The sequence below is a fragment of the Marmota monax genome, unplaced genomic scaffold, assembly GCF_021218885.2.
Source record: "Marmota monax isolate L192 unplaced genomic scaffold, Marmota_monax_Labrador192_F-V1.1 WCK01_AAM20220418_F8-fsc00164, whole genome shotgun sequence".
NCBI classification, from domain to species: Eukaryota; Metazoa; Chordata; class Mammalia; order Rodentia; family Sciuridae; genus Marmota; species Marmota monax.
Window position 1 is genome coordinate 3,670,649 of NW_026693313.1, and position 25,462 is coordinate 3,696,110.

The 25,462-nt window shown below is 38.8% G+C and overlaps 1 protein-coding gene across 3 annotated transcripts in view; it reads left to right on the forward strand.

Annotated features, from left to right (window-relative positions):
• The window catches only part of Tulp4 (TUB like protein 4), a 221,600-nt gene that overhangs the window by 48,930 nt on the left and 147,208 nt on the right, over positions 1-25,462 (forward strand). For all 3 annotated transcript variants that reach the window (XM_046456592.2, XM_046456591.2, XM_046456590.2), the window contains exon 2: positions 10,476-12,705. In XM_046456592.2, coding sequence (XP_046312548.1) covers positions 12,454-12,705 — 252 coding nt within the window. In that variant the 5' untranslated portion in view covers positions 10,476-12,453. The remainder of the gene's footprint in view (positions 1-10,475; positions 12,706-25,462) is intronic.

The window sequence follows — 25,462 nt, forward strand, 5'->3', positions numbered from 1 at the left end:
ATGCTTTTTTGTTTTCATTCTGTGAGGTCAGCTGGCTTTAAAATTAGCTTTTGTTCTTTAACAAAGGTCTTACTATTTCACTCTTAATGCTTAAGACAGTTTTTCTGGGCATATAATTTTCTTTCTTATATGTCCAGAACATAACTGTATTTTCTCACAGTGTTTGAAGCTATTACTGAGTTGATTTCTGGTTGTCAGTGTTGCTATCGAGATGTCTCTGATCAGCTGAATTGGTATTCCTTTGTAATGACCAGTCTTCTACCTTTGGTTTCTTCTAAACTCTTCTCTGTGTCTTTTTATGTGGTTTTGTTACCAATTGCTGAGAGCTTTTTTGCTCACTTCCAATAAAAATCAGGAAGAAGCGCAGTGCGGCTCCCTTAGTGTGACCAGTTCTAAGCTGTGCATGCTGGCGGCTTTCAGGCCTTCGGTTTCGTATTGGCCCTCGGCGCCTCTCCTGGCAGCAGGAGCTAGCAGGGGCTGGCAGCTCTGCAGAACTCTTAGAGCAGCTGGATCCAGAGCCCCTGGCAGCTTTCCATCACTTTCTGCTGTCCTCAGCTTGGCCTGCTGGCTGCTTTCAATGCCAGCAGCCTTTAGTGCTACCTGCTCAGGCTGCTCTACTCAAGATTGAAACCACAAATAGCCAAACTGTGACCACCTGAAAGAAGTTTTATTAGAACGTACACTGCAGCCCAAGGGGAAGCGGTGCATAGACTGTTCCCATGGGGATGTGGGAAAGGCTGTTTGTATAGACCAGGAGGCAGGTGCACATACACACAGTGTCCAGTTAGCTGAAGACTCTGCTTAGTCCTGACTAGGGGAGGTGCTCTGCAAGGACCAGACTGGGGACAACTGAAGGGTGGAGTCATCCAGAAAGGCTGCAAGGTGAGGCCGTCTGGGGTGGACCCGTGACCAAAGCAAGATGTCTTGGAGTGACCACAGTTGTCTTATGTAGCTATGGCTTCCAGTGAGGCATTGGGGGCAGCCATGTGGTTGTCAGAGATGGAATAATAAAAAGTCTCTCTAGGGGAGTGTTGGGCCCTTCTCTTCTGCCTCAGTTTCACTAGAATATGCCCAGTTTTGAACTTCTTTTATACTTATCCTAGTTGGTGTGTATCTGACTTCTTGTATCCATGGGTTTTTCATCTCTTCTGGCAGATTCTGTCATGTCTTCAGCTGTCTCTTTTGCATTCTCTCTATTCTGTCCTTTTATAATTCTAATTAGATCTGTCCCCCTTAAAGTGTCTTAATGCTCCTAATTTCTCTTTTATATTTCTGTCTCTGTAAACTTCTCTACTTCAAAAACCTTGATGGACAATTTCTTGAGTTACTCTAAGTAGGTTATTAAGTTTCCTCTTTAAGGGCTAGGGTTGTGGCTCAGCAGTAGAGCACTCGCCTAGCACGAGGGAGGCCCTGGGTTCAATCCTCAGCACCACATAAAAATAAATAAATAAAGGTATTGTGTCAAACTACAACTAAAAAGTAAATATTAAAAAATAGTTTCTTCTTTAATACATGACTCATGTACTGCATTTTATTTCAGTGATTTAGTTTTCTGTTATAAAGTTTTATTTGCTTCTCTCTGGTCATTTTATTTGTTTGTTTGTTTATTTAATATTTATTTATTTGGTACTGGGGATTGAATTCAGGGGCACTGAGCCACATCCCCAGCCCTATTTTGTATTTTATTTAGAGACAGGGTCTCACTGAGTTTTTGAGGCTGGCTTTTGATCCTCCTGTCTCAGCCTCCCAGGCCACTGGGATTACAGGTGTGTGCCACCTCCCTGGCTTCTCTGGTTGTTTTAGATAGTGTCTTGCTTTCTAATTTCTTTAAATACTTTGAATCTAGTTATTTTAAATTCTTTTTATGTTTCTCCTAATATCTGAAGATTTGGGGATCTAAATTTATTGTTTCTACTAATTGTGGTGACTTATTTTGTAATATGTTTCTTTTTATTTTTTTTGCCTTTTGAACCTCATCTGTGGGAATCTTTAGGTCCTAGATTGGGAATGTTTGCATGCAGATAAGATGTGCATTTGCTTTGACCTAAAGCTAAGGGTTTCTTAGATTCTGAGACAAGGTGAGCCTCTGAGCTCTGCTCAGTATGTGACTCAGATTCAATGCCTCCCCCTCACAAGATAGGACCAGAGTGTGGCTACCAATAGAGTGAACAATAGTCTGTTTGCCCAGGACCCAGGGGTTTACTGGGATGTGGGATTTGTGTAATTAACACTGAGACAGTTCTGGGAAAACAGTGATGACTGGTCCACTAGTTCTGATTCCAGTGCTTCTGTCTGTTTTTGTCTTCTAGATGACCTGTCTTTCTCTGTTTGGGTGTTCTTTCCTTGGAGATTTCCCATACTTCCCTGCAAGGCCAACAATTGAAAATTGTTTGTTGTAATTTACCCAGGATCTAGTTATTAGCAGGGTCTGGCCCTCTGAGGATCCTGGAAGTGTAAAATATAGTTTCATTTAAGTTAATGAAAATATCTTTCCATGTCATTCCAGTCTTCCATGACTTAATCATCAGTGCTTCCATAGTATTCTTTTCTCTGTCAACATTTACTGAACTAATATCCGTTTTGTACAGATTTTTCCTTTATAAAAATGCTGTGGTGGAAGTTCTTCTACTTAAAACTTTGCATAATCCAAGATTATTTCCCTATGATAAAACTCTCAAAGTAGAATTGATAAACTAGAAGGTTTATAGCATTTTAATTCTTTTTAATTACATCACCAGATTACCCTTTTATTTCTCCACACCCTGTGTGACACTGAGTATTATCATTTCTTTCAATCCTTGTCACTTTGATAAATGAAATTCATTCTCCCTTATAATTAAAGCACCTGACTTTTGATCCTAGTGAGCCCCATATATGGAACAACAGTTTTTTTGGAGTTGGGGGATACTAGGTGTTGAACTCAGGGGCACTTAACCACTGGCACACATCCCCAGTCCTTTTTTGTATTTTATTTAGAGACAGGGTCTCACTGAGTTGCTTAGGATCTCACTAAGTTGTTGAGGATGGCTTTGAACTCGTGATCCTCCTGTCTCAGCCTGCTGAGCCATTGGGATTACATGCATGGGCCACTGTGCCTGGCTGGCATAACAGTATTTTAATATCTAAGTTCAGGTGTAGATTCACTCTGAGAAGTATCTAGCTCCCACTCTCTTTCTAGTGAGTAATCAAGCTGTTTGTCTTGTAATCTCCATTTCTTCCTTTCTCAGTACAGATAATTAGATGTTTGTGCTCTTAGAACTGACTTGAAATCTGACACGAAAAATAAAAAGGGAGTAACTTTTCTGAAAATGTACCTCTCTGTGGCTTTGTGAACATGGCAGTGGACCAATGGCCTTCTCCCTTAGATGCTTTTACCTATACTACCCTTCCGAGAGGCCCAGGCTCTGAATGGTTGATATAGATTTAGTCTGTGTTTATTTATTTAACACAATGCCTTTACTTTTATGTGGTGCTGAGGATCGAATCCGGGTCTCGCCCGTGCTAGGTGAGCGCCCCACCGCTGAGCCACAATCCCAGCCCTAATCTGTGTTTATTATTCCCTTTTCTTTAAAAAGCTGTTGGAGGTGATGTGCCATACTCACTACCTTATTAAACACTGAGTAAACAGGGTTCTGGTGGGATTTTCAGATGGTGTAAGGAGTAGAGTAAAACATACTCTCTGTTTAGGAGTTTGTGTTTTAGTAGGATAATTAAATGGAAAAACAGCTCTACCACAAGCAGAGAAGACCCTTGCCATGTAGTCTGCACATGTGCTCAGGGCGTCTGTATGCCGTATCTGAAGCAGCAGGTGGGGTTCTGAATAAGGCAGAACTTGTTGAGGACTGCAAGCCAATAGGAAAAGGGATTTGATGTCCCTCAATTATAGTAAGAATGTATCTTTGAGTATTCCTGGCTATAACCCTCTCTATGTATATTACATTATCTGACTAGCACTTTGTGAGAAGAGGTAGAAAATGATGGTACAATAAGCATGCAGAGTCATTATTTCCTTATGTTTGTAAGTACCCCATGACAAGTGATTGCTGAGAGAATCCCTGCCTTAAAACGTAAGCATTGAAGGCAAATTTGAACCAGCTTCTAGGCAGCTATTAAAACTGATTAGGAACTAGATAGAACTGCCTTGGGCTCAGTGGATATTTGTGGGTTCTGGAAAGTTCCCCCAAAGAAAGGGGTGACTAACTAGAGGCAGGTTATTGTAATTATTTAAAAAGAAATGCAGAGTTCAGGACTTTTTGCAGTCTGTGGGGAGAGGGGGCAGCAGAGGGAGGCCTGAAGACTACCATTCCTTTTCCCAGCAGCAAACTGTGAAGTCAGCCAGCCATCCACACCTGCAGTAGGTAGCTAAAACAGCAGTCATTGTCCCTAAAAATAAACTGGGTTGTGTTTAATTCACATCACCCAAACAAGAAAACAATTTTTTCCAGTTTCTTTTTGCCAGCCCCCTAACAAGTCTGTAGTCAAATGTTTAAACTTTAGGGCATTAGAGTATTATATTCAAAGTTTTCTACTGTGGATTTTTTCCTGCTTTAAATTTATCTGACAACATTTTATATTTACCCCCGTAATCTATTGTACAACTTTTACTTTTCATCTCAGTCTTTTAACGAATGTCTTAAACTTTTATTCTTTAGAACAAAATAGGACCTTATTCTGAGTTTTTCTCATATTTCCAATATTATGGTTCATGTATTTTTTTTGAAGATATCTTCTTGAGAACTAAAATAGCATCTTTGATGTTCAATTGGGATAATTTAGATTGGAAAGAGTATTCAGTATGTAGGCTATACTAATTTAAAAAAAATCTTTTTTTTTTTTTTTAAATAATTAGGAGCTTTCTAAAATTCCCAGAGGAATAATGCCTAGAATATTTCACAGCTTGTTAAACTTGCTTATGAAAACATTCTTAAATACAAAAGCTTATTTACTCTGAGATATTCATGTAGGATAGGTCCTGAAGGGTGAAGCAAGTATCCATAACTGCCACTCAGGTGGAGAAAGAGGAGTATAGCCGCCTCCCTAGCAGAACTTGTGTGCCCCGCCCTGTCACTTCCCTCACCCCTGCACCACCCAAGACTGTTCTGCTCTTTGTAATATTTTCCTTGCTTTAAAAAATGTAGTTATACTACCTGTTATTTCAGTCTTAATTGATAAAATTACTTTGGCCTGTTTTTGAAGTTCATATATAAATGGATTTACATTATAGGCACATATTTTTAAGAGTCTTTTGCTCAACATTATATTTAGGAAATTCACCAGTTTTACTCTACATAGTGTTCTTTGATGTTGGTATATAAAATTCTGTTGTTTGACTATACAACACTGGGGACCTTTGTGGTTTTTTCAGTTTTTGGCTAATGTGAATGATGCTGCAGTGGATAGTTTGTATGCGGGACTTATGAGGAATAAGTCTGGTGCACATCCCAGGTGTGGAATTGCTATTTGCAGTGTGTTCACATCTTCAGTATTATTAGTTGATATCAAAAATTTCCAGAGTGGTTGCATTCTTACAGCTTGTAATGAATATCAAAGATTATATCCAAATTATGTAAGTGGAAAATATCTTCCCCGATTTATTTTTATCTCTGATCTCTAATATTAACTCATGACTTAAATAATAAACCAAAAACACATTTTATTACCTTCCATAGTAAATGGTATGCATGTTGGTGAAAAGTAGAAACCAGATAACACAAAATAAACTAGTGAAAGTATCTCAAGTTAAAAAGCAGAGTACTTATTTTGTTGAGAGACCAGAGAGCCAGAGAACAAATGCAGTACAGGGTTCTTTTGAAGAATAGACATTCGGTTAAGATTTGTTGGTTGATTAACCCAACGTTACCCATGTTACCTGTAGGATTTTTCTTCTCTCTGCCACTCTGTGTCCAAGTTGTGCTTTTCCAAACTCCAGAGCTCTTGATTTGTCCATTGGTTCTGGGCAGCGTGGGGGTGAAGAGTGGGAGGCACCTGGAGTGCTACTGACTGCCCCTCCCAGGGCACTGATTCAGTCAGGCACATGCATTGTTTGGTTTAAGACTGTGATCTCCTAAAAGCAGGAATGGATTTTTCAGTGACTTGTAGAAATGTTCTGCAAATAAGCTACAATTACTGGAAGCAGGTTTGGGCCAGAACACCGTTCCCGTGACGAGCCTCCAGGCTTTCTCCTGGGCCTGTGTTGCCACGTTCAGAGTGGAACACAGAAGGACAAACTGAGGAAGATTTACTTTCGGTCTGTATTGAATGGCTTAATATGAATAGTTGCTTTTAAAAACTATCTGATTTTTTTTAATTGAGGTGAAAATATTTATCTTTGAATTTACTTTTTGTGCTATTTTAAGTGCATAAGTCAGTGCACTGTACATTCTCATTGGTTTTCAACTGTTCATTTCCAGAACTGTCTTCATCTTGTGAAAGTAAACCTAAACACCCTGTAAACACTGACTGTCCATTCTCTCCTTCCCTCACCCGGGAATCCACCCTTTCACCAGTGAGATTCATTCTTTTTTTTTTTTTTTTCTTTTTGATAATGGGGATTGAACTTAGGGGCACTAGAACACTAAGCCATACCCCCAGCCCTATTTTGTATTTTATTTAGAGACAGGGTCTCACTGAGTTGCCATTGCTGAGGCTGGCTTTGAACTCATAATCCTCCCGATCCTCTCCTCTCAGCCTCTGGAGCTGCTGGGATTATAGGCATGTGCCACAGTGACAGGCAAGAATCATTCTTTATGAATCTGCCAACTTTCAGTCCCTCGTGGAAGTGGAAGTGGACAGTATTTGTGTTTTTGTGCCTGGCATACATATTTCGTTTAGAGTAGTATCCTCAAGGTTTATTTACTTTGTAGCGTGTGTCAGAGTTTCCCTTCATTTTAAGGCTAAATAATATTCCCTTGCGTTGCATTATATTTTACACACTGTATTTTGTTTATCCCTTATCTGTCTGGGGACACTTGGATTGTTTCCACTTTTTGACTCTTCTGAGTCATGGTGCTGTGAACATGGGTGTACAGATATCTGTTCCAAGTTTCTGCTTTCAGTTGGTTGGTTGCTTTTAAATTTTTTTGTATCAACCCCCTTACTAGTGTAAACAATCTTAATTATACCCCAGAAATTAGAAAATAAGGCAAGAAAAAACGAAGAGGGCTGGCTGGGGTTGTGGCTCAGCGGTAGAGCACTCGCCTGGCACGTGTGGGGCCTTCAGTTCCATCCTCAGCACCACATAAAATATATAGATAAAAAGGGAGCAAAGTGTTCGACATCACTCCTTTGCATTAGTGGCAGCACTAAAGTTGGCTGCAACCTTTCAGTAATGAGGATGTTATGACTGTGACTTTTTTGTTAGTTTTTTTTGTATACATTATCTCCTTTGAGTCATAAAAAGATAGCATTTTATTTTTTCTTGAAATAGCTGCTACGTTTGTCTAGCACAAATGGTGCTTTATAATTTTAAAAGTTTGGTTAGAAATCATAATATATGTAAAATGAAACACTTTGAGCTTTTACTAATGATGATTTTTTTTTTTTTTGTACCAACGATTGAACCCAGGTGTACTTTAACCATTGAGCCACATCCCCAGTCCTTTTTTGTATTTTTATTTAGAGACCAGGGAATCTCGCTAAGTTGCTGAGGGGCTTGATAAGTAGCTGAGATTGGCTTTGAACTTGCGATCTTCCTGCCTCAGCCTCCAGAGCCTCTGGGATTATGGGCGTGTGCCAACACGCCCTGTACTACTATAGAGATTTATTCCATGTATCTTAATATAATTATTTAAGATTTTACATGAAGAAAGTTAGATATCAGTGGTTTTCAAACGTTTTGGTAACAGGGCTATTTGAGTATTATTTTACATTTGGGAGTTATTTCTAATGTCTGACTTAAAGATGGCTGGATCCTCATATTTGCTTCTGCATTTAATCTGTTGTAATATGTTGTTTTTGTTTTGTGAAGAAAATCCAATTTTGCAGATACATAATAGAAAAAGGAAGGAGTATTTTAATAGTTTTTAGATAATCATGGAATATTTTTCTTTGATATTAGACCCAAACTCAACAAGTTATAGTTTCTTAAAGTTTAGTTACAATATAGATTTTGAAATATATCAATGAAGTTTTCATACTTGGTAATATTAAAATCCACTTGTTTCTTGTGCCTTCAATGAATCTTTTACTCAGGTGCAATTTTTATCACCATCACTGGTCATTTAGAATATATTGGTTTACCAAGGATGTAACTCTTCCAAATATTGACATGGCATATTCCATTTTGTGTTGCTATAAGGAAATACCCGAGAGTGAGTACTTTATAAAATAAAGAGGTTTATTTAGCTCACTGTTTTGTAAGCCAAAAGTCCAAGATTGTGTAGACCCATCTGGTTGGCCTCTGATGAAGGCTGCTGGCTGCATCATAACGTGGCATCTGGGATCACATAGCAGAAGTGTGTGTGAGAGATCTCATGGTAAGAGAAAGTGAGGCAAGAGAAAGTGGGGAGGGGCCAAGCTTTCTCCTTTACAGCAAGCAGCCTATTCTCAAAAGGAGCTTAACCACTCCTGGGAATCTAACCCACTGCGGGAGACCCGCGTGAATTTCTCTGCAAGGGTGATTATGACCCAGTCACTTCCCACTAGGTACCACCTCCTAGCGATCTTACCACCTCTCTGGACTGCCACACTGGGAACCAGCTTCCAGCACATGAATCTTTGGGGGACAAGCCATATTCAAACCACAGGAGCACACAAGGAAATAAGAAATGCAGAAGAAAAAATTCACATTTATTAGTATCACCCCCAATTGGGTGAGGAAGGTCTTTAAGTTTGGGGGCTCTGTCAATAGTGACAGGTACTATTTTTTCAAAAATTATGATTTTGATTTGAAAGCTTTCCTTTTCTTTTTTAAAAATATTTTTAGTTACAGATGGAACAATACCTTTATTTTGTTTATTTAGTTTTATGTGGTGCTGGGGATAGAACCCAGGGACTCACACATGCTAGGCAAGTGCTCTACCACTGAGCCAAAACCCTGGCCTCAAAAGCTTAGTTTTTATGTGGCAACAAATCTTGTTATCTGTTTTCCTTAAGGTGATAGGTTCACTTTGTTCGTATTCAAGAAAATATCTGTCAAATACTGAAGCCAGAATAATTATAATTATATATTGATAAATAGCTGAGATTGAGTTATATTATATAACTATAATTCTCATTCAGTCTCTTTAGTAAACCTGAGTACCGTGAAAAAAAAAATGCATATTGCAGCTTAAACTATTGCAAAGGTGCTTTTCCTTCAGATTACCAAGTACTTCAGTGCTTTATGTGCACGTATTATTTTAGAATAAAGAATATTAAAAAACCATGAACTCAAGGGTCAGTATTTAATCATAATATTTTTTACTGCTTCCAGGTGTGGGGGCAGGTAAATGTAATTCCCAGTTTACAGGAGGCTGAGGCAGTAGGATCCAGGAGTTAGAGACCAGGCTGGGCAACTTAGTGAGATCTTGTCTCAAAAAATCCAAAACAAACAAAAACAAAACAAAAATGTTTTCATTGATTGAGAACATTGGTAAGTGAAGCTAGCTTTAAAAAGAAAAAGAAACATGGACTGCTGGTACCCCTCTCCCTTGATTTGTGTTAGAGGGAGCAGTTTGACCTTTGTTGTTTTGTAACATCAATTCAAATATCAACATAGGGAAAAGACAAAGAATGTCCTAATATTATTATGAAAATAGTTTTCAGGATCTTGCTAGGACTTGGTCCCCTAGGCCAGTGATACTCAGAGCTGGTTCTCTGACAAGCAGATTTCACATCTCCTGAGAACTTGTTAGAAATGCAGACACCTGGGCTTTGCCCAAGCCCTTCAGTGTCTGGGGAAATTTAACGCTGCATTTTAGAAAGGTCATCTGAGGGCAAAGTGGAATGGGGACAGGTGGGGAAATTAGCGACAGTCTTGCAGCCTCTGCAGAGGGTGTGATGAGAACCTGCCCTTCAGGCTGCTAGAAGGAAGGAATGTAGGATGGATTTCTAGAGGTAGATTCTCTAGGGCTTATTGCTAGTTGACAACTTAAAATCGGAGAGAACAGCTGTGGTTTGCTCTGAGACTTACTGGCAGTTGGAATAACTTGCATGAGCATTTTAGTGTCTTTTTTGAGAGGCTTCCTTAAACAATGACCAGGACCTCTGAAGGGGTAAAGTCTTCAGGGTCCAGAGTTTTAGAAATAACTGTGTATTGTGAAAGAAGGGAGGTAATGTTTTCATTCACATATGCCCAGCCATGGATAGACTTTCTACAATGGTATGTGGTATGGTAGTCAGACCCCTGATGTTGTATGTTGAAGTTCAGTAAGTAGCTTCATCTAGTAGATGTGAGGGTAAAGATGGGCGTCCATTTTCAATTATTGTAATTACTCTCTTAGAACTTTTATTCTTCAGTATTTTAAAGTTCTTTTATATCCTTTTTTGTTTTACAGATTTGTAAGACTCCAGAGCCCTCAAGACGTGATTAATCTGATGGTTCCTGAAATAAGTGGAAAAACAAAAATTCTAAGTGCCAGTTGAAGAGTGTGTCTGTGTATATTTAAAACCTCTCTGTGCACACATTTACACGAGAAGACAGGCTCATTCTTGTGCACATTCAAGAGTTTTACAACTGATGAAAATTAATTTAAGAATCAGATGGAGCAACTTGACACCACTGGGCTCAGGAGCCCGGGGAGAAACACACATCATTAATGGCCAATTTTCCATATGGTCTTCATGGGTAAAGAAAGTTTGCAAAAAGAAGAAAAAAAAATTGCACAGATTAATACTCAAAAATACCTCTCCAGTTTAAAGAAGAAACTAAGTGAGAAGGTAACCAAGGGAGAAGTAAGAATTCAAACCCTGCAGATGGAATTATGCAGCATTTTCTGTACTTTATTTTTTATTGGATTTGGTAATTTGAACAGACTTTAAAATTCTGGACCGAAAAGTAACTTTGACTGTGGTTGTGGCTAGAGGAAAGCAAATTCAGTGTAATGAGACAAGTCTAACAATGAACAGAGATTCCCTTTGCCTTTTTTAGTTAATTATATTGAGGAATTTTAATTTATTATTTCCCTTTACCTTTTCTGTATCTATAGGATAGTATCTTAAAATAGCAATTGAAACCAATAATTATCAAATAAATATCCAGGAAAACCCAAGCAAAGCTTCCTTTTCCTTGGACTAAAGGTGTGGAGACAGGCTCTGGATGTGAATAGGAAAGCAGCCCCTCTGCAAGGCGCAGGGACTAGGACGTTGTGTGGTGCTGGGGACTTGAGACTGTCCTGGGCATGTGCTTTGAGGGACTACCCTGTTGAAACTAAGAAGACTTGCATATGAGGGAAGATTACTCAATGCATTTAATTCTGACATTAATTGTTTTTTCATTAAAATGGAAAAATATGTGATCTTCAGGAGCAGAAAAGGGAAGAAGTAACGAGGAAGTGGGGAAGGAGTCCAATGAAAGAAGCAAAATCCTGCAGTGTGACTCTGCTTTGTCAGCAAGAGGAATTAGTACTCACACAAAGCAAATACTGGGTCCACTTTAATAGCTTTAGGCCCTGACTCTGCTGAAGGAAGGGGCTTACTTTTCAGCCTCTATGGCACTGAGGGGGGCGCCGGCTGGTGGAGGAGTTGTTCTAGGGAGCCCTGCGTTCCTCAGGGACACAGGGCCCAGCTTTGCAGTAGGAAGTTTCTGGTTCTGAACATCGGGGAAAAGAGTGATTTTCTTCCTAAAATTTGGACTGCTGTCTGCACAAATTCTGGTCTGCTTTGCACGATTTGTGTGCCTTTTTTTCCCTTTATGCAATCTTTTTCAGCTTTAGCAGCAGAAATTTGTCTAGTTTGGAAAACATGCCAGAGGGTGGCTTCAGAAGGAAGATGATCCTGTATGGTCTGTCACTGCATCTGAACTTTTGAGTAGAAATAGAAAATACCAGCTAGAGGGATTCTTAAAGCCTTAAGTTACTTGAAATCTATGTATTTGCAACCCTTTGTCTCTGGAATCACATTACACAAAACTGGAATCTCAGGCTGAACGAGAATAACCAAGTTGAGTAAAAAAGAAGAAAACTCTTTTGTTTCTTGATCACCACTTATTAACAATGCTCTTTCTCCAAAGGATCAGTGTGTTCTTCCTCTAAGGACTTAAAAATAAAAATGGACCCCATGTTTTTTTAGGCATAACCTTTTCTTAGCAGACTGCCTGCCATCATCTTTTATAGAGGAATTTTTTCACTATGCATTTGGTGGATCTTTATAACATACTGACCTTCTAATTAGCTCCAGGTCAGTCTTAAAGGGGGAAAAAAGCAACACAAACCAATCATAAAAATAAAATAAATAAACCAATGAAAGAATTTGGTTTAAAATTTCCACCATTAAGTAAGCATTACTTTTTAAGTAAAACAATTCATTGAAAAAAGTATGTATGCAGCGGTGGAACATGGACCTGTGCTTTGCAGTGACTCCAACATCCTCTGTTTATCCTGGAAGGGGCGTGTCCCCAAGAGTGAGAAGGAGAAGCCCGTGTGCAGGAGGCGCTACTATGAGGAAGGCTGGCTGGCCACCGGCAATGGGCGAGGTGTGGTGGGCGTGACTTTCACCTCCAGCCACTGCCGCAGGGACAGGAGTACTCCACAGAGGATAAACTTCAACTTGCGGGGCCACAATAGTGAGGTGAGCTGTGGTTTTGTTTCGCTTTTTGCCTGGTTACTTCCAGTAGTCTTTCGAGTCCCCCAGACTTGAAAGTTCCTTTGCTTCAGTTTTGTAGCTTCCAGTGAGATTTCACACCATGAAATTGGTTTCCTGTGTTCCAGTTTGAAGGTACCAAGGTGGACTCAGTTCACAGTGGCCTGTGTCTTCCCTTGTGGGTCACTTATCCCTAAAGAAGATCACTTCTTGATCTCCTCTATGTGTCTTGAGAGTGGTTGCTGCTTGTCTGAAAGTGTCCAGGCATTTGGATGATGCCCCGTGGGTGTGTTGGATAGATGATTCTGTTCTATCTCTTATGTTCCTTTTCATGACCTAGACAGAATTGCTTTCTGCCACGACCCTGTGCAAAACTGACAGTGTGAAAATAAAAATGGTGCTGCTTTTATATTGTACAGTTAACTCCTGCATCTCTCTGGTGATGGTTTAACACCTGACTTTATTTCATATGCTTGGAGGTGACAGAAGTTATTACTGGACAAGAGCCATAGTTTTCACCTCTTGGGTCTTTTATATTGAGGTTATTATGCTGTGTATTTGTATATATAGCTTTCCCTGGTATTCTGAAGCACAGGGACATTATCTGTGAAATTTATTCAACCAACATTCACTGAGTGCTTCAGTTTCAGGCACCATGTTTAAAAGAACACCATGTCCGATGTTTCCTTGCAGTGTGTACTTGCACAGCTCCTTGACAGTGTTCCTGCTTCACAGCCTCTAATTTATTTGGGTGTTTTCTTATGAGGAATCCATAACAATTTCAGGAGCAAGAATATTTTCAAAGTATATATCCAGGCTGCTTAACAAAATACCATTGACTGGGTGACTTATAAACAGTGTAAATTTATTTCTCATAGTTCCAGAAGTTGGAAGTTGGAGATGAGGGTGTGAGCACAGTAGGTGGGGGCCCTCTTCTGTGTTGCACAATAATAGTTCCTTTTTTTTTTTTTTTTTTAAAGAGGGGGGGAGAGAGAGAGAGAGAGAGAGAGAGAATTTTTTAGTATTTATTTTTTTTTTAGTTTTCGGCAGACACAATATCTTTCTTTGTATGTGGTGCTAAGGATTGAACCCAGGCCGCACGCATGCCAGGCGAGCACGCTACCGCTTGAGCCACATCCCCAGCCCTAATAGACCCTTTTTGATAAAAGACTGGTAGGGGTGTTTCTGGGGCCTCTTAGGAGAGCACCAGTCTTTTTCATGAGGATTCTGCCCTCATGACCTAATCATTTCCTAAACCTACCTCCTAATTACTTGGGGGCTAGGATTTAACATATAAATTGAGGTTGGGGGTACAAACATTAGGACTGTAGTAATATAACATACAATAAAGTGCAATAATCCTAAGTGTATATCTCAATAATTATATGTTCAGTTACCCAACTAGATCAAGATACAGAACATTTCCAGCACTTGTTACAGGTACCTGATGGTCAGTCCCAGACTTTACACTATAACAAAATACCTTAGAGTGGGTAATTTATAAATAATAGATTAGTGCTTATAGTTCTCAAGGTTGGAAAATCCTAGATCAAGGATCCAGGAGGTTTACCAAGTGTGTCTAATGAGGGCTGACTCTCAGTTTCATAGATAGCACCTTATTTCTGTGTCCTCTGGACATAGTTCCAGGGTGGAAAGCATCTTCAAGCCTCTTTCACAGGGGCACTAACTTCATTCTTTTTTTTTTTTTTTTATTGGTTGTTCAAAACATTACAAAGCTCTTGACATATCATATTTCATACATTAGATTCAAGTGGGTTATGAACTCCCATTTTTACCCCAAATACAGATTGCAGAATCACATTGGTTACACATCCACATTTTTACATAATGCCATATTAGTAACTGTTGTATTCTGCTACCTTTCCTATCCTCTACTATCCCCCTCCCCTCCCCTCCCATCTTCTCTCTCTACCCCATTTTCTGTAATTTAATTCTCTCCCTTGTTTTTTTTTCCCCTTTCCCCTCACAACCTCTTTTATGTAATTTTGTATAACAATGAGGGTCTCCTTCCATTTCCATGCAGTTTCCCTTCTCTCTCTTTCCCTCCCACCTGTCTCTGTTTAATGTTAATCTTTTCCTCCTGCTCTTCCTCCCTGCTCTGTTCTTAGTTGCTCTCATTATATCAAAGAAGACATTCAGCATTTGTTTTTTAGGGATTGGTTAGCTTCACTTAGCATAATCTGCTCTAATGCCATCCATTTCCCTGCAAATTCCATGATTTTGTCATTTTTTAGTGCTGCGTGATACTCCATTGTGTATAAATGCCACATTTTTTTTATCCATTCATCTATTGAAGGGCATCTGGGTTGGTTCCATAGTCTAGCTATTGTGAATTGTGCTGCTGTGAACATTGATGTGGCAGTATCCCTGTAGTATGCTCTTTTAAGGTCTTCAGGGAATAGTCCGAGAAGGGCAATAGCTGAATCAAATGGTGGTTCCATTCCCAGCTTTCCCAGGAATCTCCATACTGCTTTCCAAATTGGCTGCACCAATTTGCAGTCCCACCAGCAATGTACAACAGTACCCTTTTCCCCACATCCTCGCCAGCACTTGTTGTTGTTTGACTTCATAATGGCTGCCAATCTTACTGGAGTGAGATGGTATCTTAGGGTGGTTTTGATTTGCATTTCTCTGACTGCTAGAGATGGTGAGCATTTTTTCATGTACTTGATGATTGATTGTATGTCCTCCTCTGAGAAGTGTCTGTTCAGGTCTTTGGCCCATTTGTTGATTGGGTTATTTGTTATCTTATTGTTTAATTTTTTGAGTTCTTTGTATACTCTGGATATTAGGGCTCTATCTGAAGTGTGAGGAGTAAAAATTTGTTCCCAGGATGTAGGCTCCTTATTTACCTCTCTTATTGTTTCTCTGGCTGAGAAAAAACTTTTTAGTTTGAGTAAGTCCCATTTGTTGATTCTAGTTATTAACTCTTGTGCTATGGGTGTCCTATTAAGGAATTTGGAGCCCGACCCCACAATATGTAGATCGGAGCCAACTTTTTCTTCTATCAGGCGCAGAGTCTCTGATTTGATATCAAGCTCTTTGATCCATTTTGAGTTAACTTTTGTGCATGGTGAGAGAAAGGGATTCAGTTTCATTTTGTTGCATATGGATTTCCAGTTTTCCCAGCACCATTTGTTGAAGATGCTATCCTTCCTCCATTGCATGCTTTTAGCCCCTTTATCAAATATAAGAAAGTTGTAATTTTGTGGATTGGTCTCTGTGTCCTCTATTCTGTACCATTGGTCCACCCGCCTGTTTTGGTACCAGTACCATGCTGTTTTTCTAACTTCATTCTTAAAGGCAGAGCCTATATGACCTGATCACCTCCTAAAGGCCATACCTCTTTATTTATTTATTTATTTTGAGTGAGAGAGAATTTATTTATTTAGTTCTCGGCGGACACTACATCTTTGTTTGTATGTGGTGCTGAGGATCGAACCCGGGCCACACGCATGCCAGGTGAGTGCACTACCGCTTGAGCCACATCCCTAGCCCCAAGGCCATAACTCTTAATACCACCACCACAGGGAGATTAGTTTTCAACATGAATTTTGTGGAGATATAGATTTAGGCCATGGCATACCTCTGTATTCTGCGTTACATTCTCCCTGTATATGTTTTCTGGCTTCTTTTATTCAGTAAAATATCTGAGACTCACCCTTGTTGTGTTTGTTATTTTTGCCTGATGTTAGTTTTCCACTGAGGAAGATACCACAATTGTTCCATTCTTCTGTTGGTGGGTATTTGGATTGCTTCCAGTTTTCAGCTATTATTACTTGAGCTGGTATGGACATTTGTGGGCACTGCATGTCCTTTCAGGGACCCAGGCACCCAGAGGATGGAATTTCCATCATAGTGTTGGCATCCTTTTAGGTTTAATAGAAATAGCCAAATAGTTTTCCAAGATGGTTGTACCATTTTATGCCCCATAGCAATGTATGAAAGTTTCAGTTGTGCAACCAGAAGTATTTTGAGATTCGTTTTTCCAGCCTGAATTTAACTTACTAAGAACCTTCTTTTGAATTTGAACTTATCTTATTTAAAAAAAAAAAAAAAAAGCAAAAGTACAGGGAATTATGTTTTATAGACACTTCCATACTTAACTACAGTGGGTATATGCACACATGCACATATGTATATAGATATCTGTAATTTGAAGTAGATACTCTCTTAAAAGATATGGTTTTCTGTTAGTGTGTAATGCACTTTGTTGGGGTTATAGGACTGATACTCTTGGGAATGCTGCTCACTGGTCCTGCCATGGTGATTCTTTAGGGCCAGCAGGAGGGCATCTGCCATAGCTTGCAGTCTTTCTGACTTTCTGAAGAAGGGCTCCTTGAGTTGGCTGTGCCTACCTCCACTCCAGGGAAGAAGAGGAGTGTGTACTAGGTATGTGAGGTTAGGTGGTAAGATTATAATCTATAGATAGTGGTCTGACTGTTTAACCATTGGAAGTATTTTGAGTGATTTTTTTTTCCACTATATATTTTCAACTTAATTTAATTTCTGTTCTTTGTATTAGAATAGGTCCCATTCATGAGTAACTGCTAGGTAGGTTTCCAGGATGTGAGATTATCAATACTAAATCTAGGGAAGTCCCAGGCATGCCGAAACAATTGGTTATCCACTGCCCGGTGCTTAACTTGGTCCGAGGACCTTTCAACCTGTGCCTGTGGTTTCCAGCCTACTCCTGGTCGATAGATACCTTTCTTTCCCTTTACAGGGAAGAGTACTCAGATGCATAGGTGCTAAACAACTTGCTTTACATGGAGGAGAGCTGGAACTTGAATCCAGGGCTCTATTGTTCTCCTTCAACTTATCTATATTTTCTTAAAACTTGGGCCGAATGCAGGTCTCCAATCCCTTATTCATAATTGTGAAATCTATGGGCTCTGAAATGGGAGGTTTTACTTAAACGTAAGGCCTTTTGTTGTTGTTATGTTTTGTTTTAAATCATTACTCCTCATTTCAGCTGCAGAAATATTTATGTTTTATTACAAAGGCTATCCTGACCTACTGGGGTAGTTGGATAATTGATGGAATCTGCCTTGTGTTACTTTTCTAAAATTGCAAAAATTCAGAATTTTAGAACTTACCTGTCTGCAAGGAGTTTGTATCTGAGATTGTGTACCTGTATCTTCATGAAAAGAAAATTTGGGTTTTATCTATTTTTCATATTCAGGAAAAATGACATTTAAGTCATCTCTGTCCATTGCCTAGTTACTTGATCTTTACTCCCCTTCTACCACAACAAGCAAAATAACCCTTGTCCTACCTGATATGCCTTAAGAACTTTACTGAAGGGACTGTTGCAAGATTTTAATTATATTTCTGGTCACAGAATATAATTGAATTGCAGACGTCAGATCAAATAATCTGCTGATTTCATAACTAAATTAAAAAGGAAAAAAAATGAAGCTGAATGGAAGATAATTTGTTTCAACCACAGCTAGTATGTAAAGTCTGTTTTGTATTATGTATTTAGCAAATGTTACTTTTAAACATTTTTGAAATTATCTTGTAGATAAACTGAATCTGAAATTAAATCCTTTGGTAAACGTTTGTGTCTAGCCTGGTGTTTCTTACATTTGTGTGTTCTGTTATTATAAATTTGCAGTAAATGAAAACCTAAATAGAATAATTCTAAATAGTTAAGAAATAGCTTCACATTGAAACATATGCTGACGGATTTTGTGAGATGGTCAGAATATGTCCCTTGAAAGCAAAGGGGCATATTCATAAGGCGAAACAAAAAAGAACTCTCAGAAAAGACAGTCCACCAAACCAACTTCCCAAATTAACTTTATTTGAAATTTGTGTTCAGAAAAAGAAAACATACACAAATAATTTTTTTGGTCAGTCTTTATCCTGAACATTTGATAGCAGCATTCTAGAAGAGAGATAGGTGTACCTGCTGAAACTCCATGGGACATTTCTTCATGATTGTCGGAAGTGACACTTTTATTTGCTCCTTCATTGTAAAGCAGGGTAATGATCCAGTCAGTCCGTGAACATTTTTCATTTTTGTCTTTTAAATAAATCTTACCATCTGGGCTTCATGGCCCACATCTGCCATCCCAGCTACTCAGGAGGCTGAGGCAGGAATAGGTTGAATTGGAGGCCATCCTGGTCTTGTAAAAACAACCACCATCACTACCACCAAACCCAAAAGAATCTTCCCAGGTGGGCATGTGCACCTTGAAAAATGATTATTATGTTCCAGAATGAAGGTTATTTCAGAAAATAGCTACTTGGGAATGTTTAAGATGTAGAAAAAAATTTCTTTTTTTTTTTATTAATTTTTTTAGTTGTATATGGCCTCAATGGCTTTATTTGTTTTTATGTGGTGCTAAGATTGAACCCAGTGCCTCACACTTGTGAGGCAAGTGCTCTACCACTGAGCCACAACTCTAGTCCTAGAAAACAGTTTCTTACAGATACTGTTGATGTTATGCAAATTAGTCAAGGTCAGTACCAATCTTGTTTAATGGAATTTTCTTGACCAAAGTAGATAGTCTTGAGTGTTTGCTGGCATCAGTTTCATTCCAAGAACATAACTCAGAAGTGGTCTCACCTGGATTTGCTTACATCTTTTCTGGAAAGGTGTTTTTTCTGAAGCCTCTCTCTTTTGTCCCCCCAACAGACTTTTATGCTCCAGTTATCTGCTTGATGATGTGGTGAAACTTATCGGCAGATTTGTCTATTAACTTACTCTCATCTGTCTTTTTGGAGTGTCACTTAGTCTTTTTAAAATTACCCTTGGTTTTTAAGCCCACTTCAGTGTGGCGTCTGTCCCCACCACTTTACTGAACGTGTTTTCTTCCACTGTGCTGATGTCTCCGGGGCATCAGTGAAGATGAAATGTTGTCCTCTTTTTCTCCAGGACACCAGATTCTCCTGGTTTCCCTATTTTACCTTTCTGGCGTCTACTTTTTTACCTTTTTGTGTAGCTCTGCTTGTGTGTATGTGCATGTGGCTTACATTGAAATGTTAGATGGTACCAGGTATGCATCTTTTTTAGATTCTCTTTCCAAGTTGGCTTCAAACAAACGTGTGCTATTGGCTTCCTAATCTATGTCTTCATCTGCCAGCTCCCTCTGGTTTCAGACTATATTTTCCAAGTTGACAGATGATTGGATATCCATCTGTGGGCCCCTCAAACCAGGTCATTCAAACTGGACTCTCCTGCATTGCTCCTTCAGCACAAAACAACTTTCACCCTCTGTCTTCCCCATTTTAGCTGGTGGCCCAAGACCAGCCAGTCAATGAAGACTCCCACTCTGGAATCTCCCTGTACGTTGCTTGTCCCCCAAGTCCAGTTAGTAGCAGCAAGACCTCTAATTGTGTTTGACTTCCAGGTTTTATCTGCAACGTGCCACTTTCCCTTTTCCACACTTAGAACAAGCCTTTTCACAAATCTTTTGCCTTATGCCCCTCCATTTAACTATTGTAGAGGACTTTGCTTAGGATATTTAACTTTTCAAGCATTGTGAAAATATTCTAAAAATTTTATTTTAATGTACTTTAATTATCTTTTCTTTTTCCTAAAAGCATTGTATCACACGTCACAATTCCCAAAAGAATGGGAATTTCTAGATATGAGAATGATTTTTGTAGTTGAATTTCAGTTTTCTGTTGTGCTCTGGTGGTGAAGGCCCAGAGCTGCTGTGGCAACTGAGCAAGGCTCCAAGTTGGCACTGCTGGGCATGATGATGATCCACGTGCTTAAACACTGGGAGAGATTTGACAACACATTTTGATTTTAAAAACATTTACACAGGATTTAACATACTTAACAATGTGTACCAAATTCTAGTGAGAAAACTTGACCCATTTTGGATTAAAATCAGCAAAACCTCACTGCAGATCTTTTATCTTCCTTATAATTTTTTTTTTTTGTTTTATAGAAAGTGGCTTTTATTAGACCGTGATTGTCAGCTATGGTATTGTAGTGATGGATGTAAGGGGGGACTGTTTTATTTTCATTAGTGGTGGCTGTTCTTTCCATTGGTGATGACTGTTCTTTTTCCATACCTTCATTCCAAGAAGTTCTAGCTCTGCCACTTAACTAGTTGCTGTGGTCCTGTCCAAGTCATTGAAATAATTTGTTTATTTATGGTTAAACTGCAATAATAAGGTTACTCAAATTTATTATAAGTATTTATTATAATAAGATGATTCAATTAGTACTACTACTATTACTACTGCTAATACTACTGCTAATAATTGAACCCAGGGATGTTTTATCAGTGAAATATATCCCCAGCCCTTTTTTATTTTTGAGACAGGGTCTTGCTAAGTTGCTGAGCCTGGCTTTGAACTTGCAGTCCTCTTAATTCAGCCTCCTGAATTGCTGGGATGACAAACCTGAGCCACTGTGCCTGCCAGCAATACTACTGGCACAGTGGCTCCTTTACGCAGGGCTTCAAAAATGATGACAAGTGCCAAATTTTGTTCTTTACTAAATGATAGTAAAGTACCTTATAGTTACTTTCCAGTTTTTTCAGTATGACTTATTACCCAGAAAACCAGTTGCTTTCTAACTCACTTCTAGGTAAAACAAGGATATGAGGTGTTTAACATTCCAGTGTTGATTGTGGTTTTGGTCCTGTGCTTAGCAGATTTCAAAATTATAGCATGTTTAAATATATGAATTGTAAAACCATAATTGCTTGTATCTTCCTGTTCTCTTTGAAGGTAAACTTTATTGAGTAAAAGGAATTATGGAAACTGATTTAATTTTATATCTGGGAAAGGAATTTAAACCAATAAAATGTACCTACTAGAGTTGGGTGAATGTCCCATTTTTACCTGCCAGCTTTATTATTAAAGAATTTTCAATTAGGAAAAACTGAGTAAAAAGATCTTCATAGTGAGGCTGGGAGAACAGAGAAGTATGTGGATGAAGTAAACTTTTTAGAAACACATTTTTAAGTTCCCTGAATGAAGTCATAGTTAACTTCCTTGTGCTGTTGATTCTGCTTTTGCTAATATGATAGGCCTGAAGAAATGGGTGGTGCGTGTTGTGCTGGGCTAATAGACTGCTGGGTGACAGTGTATGTCTGAGATGACATGCTGTGGACCAGGGTGGTCGGGGAAGCTTCCTGGGAGTTTGGAGAATGAGTAAGTCCTTGACATTGATTTTTGTTCCATAAAAGCTTAAGGTCCTGCACAAGGCTGGATGCCCCTGGGCTTTGGCTCTATAGTGATGAAATAGGTTCTGTTCCTGCTTGATAATCAGAACATTCGAGCATGGATACCATTCTCATGGAAATAATGTTGCTGCTGGTGATGACACTTGTCATATGGTATATGCCCATAATTTTTACTGTGCTTTGTGTCCATTATTTTATAGCCTTCATAACAACCCTCTACAACTTTGTGTTATTACCCTGCTATGTAGTTGAGTCTGGGGCTCAGTGATGTTATGGGAGTTAACCAGTGTCACAGAGCTAGATGTTGGCAGACCCCAGAACTGACTTCATGTCTCTGTGTTCTGTAAGGTACTGCCAATTTCACATGTTCAGATCAGTTAGATGTTTTTTTAAATTATTTCTTTTTTATTATTTTTTAATTTATATATGACAGTGGAATGCATTACAATTCTTATTACACAATTGGAACACAATTTTTCATATCTCTGGTTGTATACAAAGTATATTCACATCAAGTTGTGTCTTTATACAGGTACTTGGGATAATGATTTTCATCACATTCCACCATCATTTCTAACCCCCTCCCTCCCCCTCCCTCCCCTCTGCCCTATCTAGAGTGGGTCTATTCCTCCCATGCTTCCCCTCCCTCCCTCACTAGTAGATGGTTTATATAGTCTAATTTTTTTCTGGGAAATCCTCCTTAAAAGTTCCCTGCTGCTGCTGCTGGATTGCTGCCCATGTGGTTTCCTGAGCCTCCTCTTATCATCCCTTGGAAATCTCTGTCCCTTGCTTTTGCCAGGTACCCAGTTTTTAGATCTTGTGTCTTGTCTTTCTTAGTCTAATTCCTCTTTGTTGGATCATAATCTCCAGTATCTTCCTGAAACTCATAAATTTTAAGACTTTGTATCACGTAGATTGTTTGAATTCTGCCTTCACACTTGATTGAAAGGGCATAGATTTCTAGGTTGGTGCCTCCAAAAATTTGGTTGGTTCCATCTTCTTCAGACTTTCAGAGTTGTTTTTGAGAATAGAATTTCAGACCACTGAGCCAGAGGCAGTTAAAGCATAGCACTGTCACTAGTGTTGTGACTTTATGTGTATTATCTGTTTTTTCTGTACTATAGTTTTGTTGTTTGTGAAAGGGGTTTTAAGTAATACTTTTCTCACAAAGGATTAGTTTTAAGTGTTAAATGAGTTACTCTTTGTAAAGAATTTAGAGTTTTTCACATTGTGAGGACTTTATAAATTTGGTTGTTATTATTATTCTAAATCTTTAACATGTGACCTCTTTTATAAAAATGTGAAAGTTTCTACATTAGCTCTTTTTCCAGGATGTTCTGAAATGGCATGATGATGGCCTTCAGTGAATGTCTTTCTTGTTTTGATGAAATGGACCCAGTTGGTAGAGACATGGTCCTTTATTCCAAGACATTAAAAAAAAAGATATATATATATATAAAAAGCTGGAAGTGATGGCACACGCCTGTAATCCCAGCAGCTCCAAAGGCTGAGGCAGGAGGATTGCAAGTTCAAAGCCACTCTTAGCAATGGGGAAGTGCTAAGCAACTCAGTGAGATCCTGTCTCTAAGTAAAATACCCAAATAGGGCTGAGGATGTGGCTCAGTTGTTGAGTGCCCCTGAGTTCAATCCCCAATACCAAAAAAAAACAAAAAAACAAAACAAACAAACAAAAAAAAACAACAAAACTTTTTAAACTTGCATCCTGGATTTTCTTTGTTTTCTCTTATGGCTCAGATTTTGAACCACTTAGAATCTAACTTCCTTTTAAAAAACATTTTACTTATTCTTGTTTGACTTTTTGAGAGATTTTTTCACTTTATTTTCCAAGTTTTTCTAATGAATTTTTTGGGGAGTGGTTTTCATTTCCAACAGCTTATTCTCATTCTCTGTGCCTGTGCTTATTTTAGGGGCACAGTATCTTCACATACCTCTTTGAGTAAACAAATTATGGTTTTGAACAAGTTTTGTCTTCCATGTATTGGATCTGCTTTGCTTGATATTCCTTTTTCTGGCAATATAGAATATGTGGGGATGATTTTATTTGAATTTCTTTCTTCCTATTTTTCATACTTGAGGCCTTTAAATGCTTAATGATCTTTAAGTGTTTATTCATATTTAAAAACAAAATTACAAAGCTACTTGGCATCTCTCTGTATGGGGTAAGTATTTTAGCCTGTGGGCTTTATGTGTGGAATGATCTTGGGAACAGCTTGTGGGTTTAGTTAGGGACCAACAAATGTCAGCCCCAGGTGTCTTTCCCTGAGGTGATTTAGCTTCACTAGATAAGGCCCTTTCAGTTGCATGCCTGCAAATCCAATTTTGTGTCCATGCACGCGCCCTGGGCCAGAGTTTAATGACTAGAGAAGTAGGGGAAGAGGAGTAGGAAGGAAGAGCTAATGTTGACAGATTACTTATAGTGTACATGCACCACTTATGATGTACACGTGCCCTTCTAGTGCTTAAACTCATTTAACTCTCATTTCTGTTTCAACTATGATTTTGAATCTTATTTTTGTTATCATTTTAGAGGTGAGGAAACTGAGGTATAGAGGTAAGTAGCTTGTCCGAGGTAAGTAGCTTGTCCAAGGTAAGGTATTTCTGCTGACTGACAATGAAATTGAACTCAGAAAGCCCTCACATTCTACACTCTGAGCCACTATGCAATTTGGCCTCTTGGAGGACTTCTCCTGTTTTTATCATGATGTCTTCATTTAGCATGTAGTCCTCAAGATTGTTTTCTGTAGTTTAGTTTATCCAAAGGATAAACCTTCAGTGTCTGATGTTGGTGGGAGAGGATTACCCAGGCACATATATCTCATGGCTCTGAGGGCTGTGTCTGGCCGCATGGGTGGGAGTGGGTATTTGGGGGCTGAACTGTTCTGGATGTAGCTTTTCACCTGGGCCCACTGGATTCAGCTGGGCTCAACCTCCGCCTCCCACAGTACCTGAAGCCTTGTATACGAGCCTTTCCAGGGATTCTTCTCATGGACATCTCTCTGTAGGACTTCCTCTAGCCTTCCTCTGTTCTTCCCTGCATTTTCTGTCTTTAGATGTTGTGGTTTGGCATCATGGTTTTTTTGTCTCTTGGCACCAAGACTGTGTTTGTGTTTGCTTATGTGTACCTTCTTGTTTGAGGCAATTTCCAAGAGAAGGATCAGAATAATCTTCATTTTGATATGAAGATTTGATGTGATCGGAAGCTAAGGTATTTTTAAAAAAATATCTGTTAAGGTATTTCTTAAAAAAGTTTCTTTTAAAAAAATATTTATTTTTTTAGTTGTAGTTGGACACAGTATTTTATTTATTTATTTTTATGTGGTACTGAGGATTGAACCAGGGCCTCGAACATGCCAGGCGAGCCCTCTACCGCTGAGCTACAACCCCAGCCCTTAAAAAAGGTTCTTAAAGGCATTAAATGTAGATTTATTTCTCCCAAACTAAAACAGTACATAATGGAATTTTTTATTAAGAAAATAGAATTTATCAAAAATAATGGCACTGTTTATTTTTTCCTTTAACAGTTTGTTTTATTTAAATACTTTTTC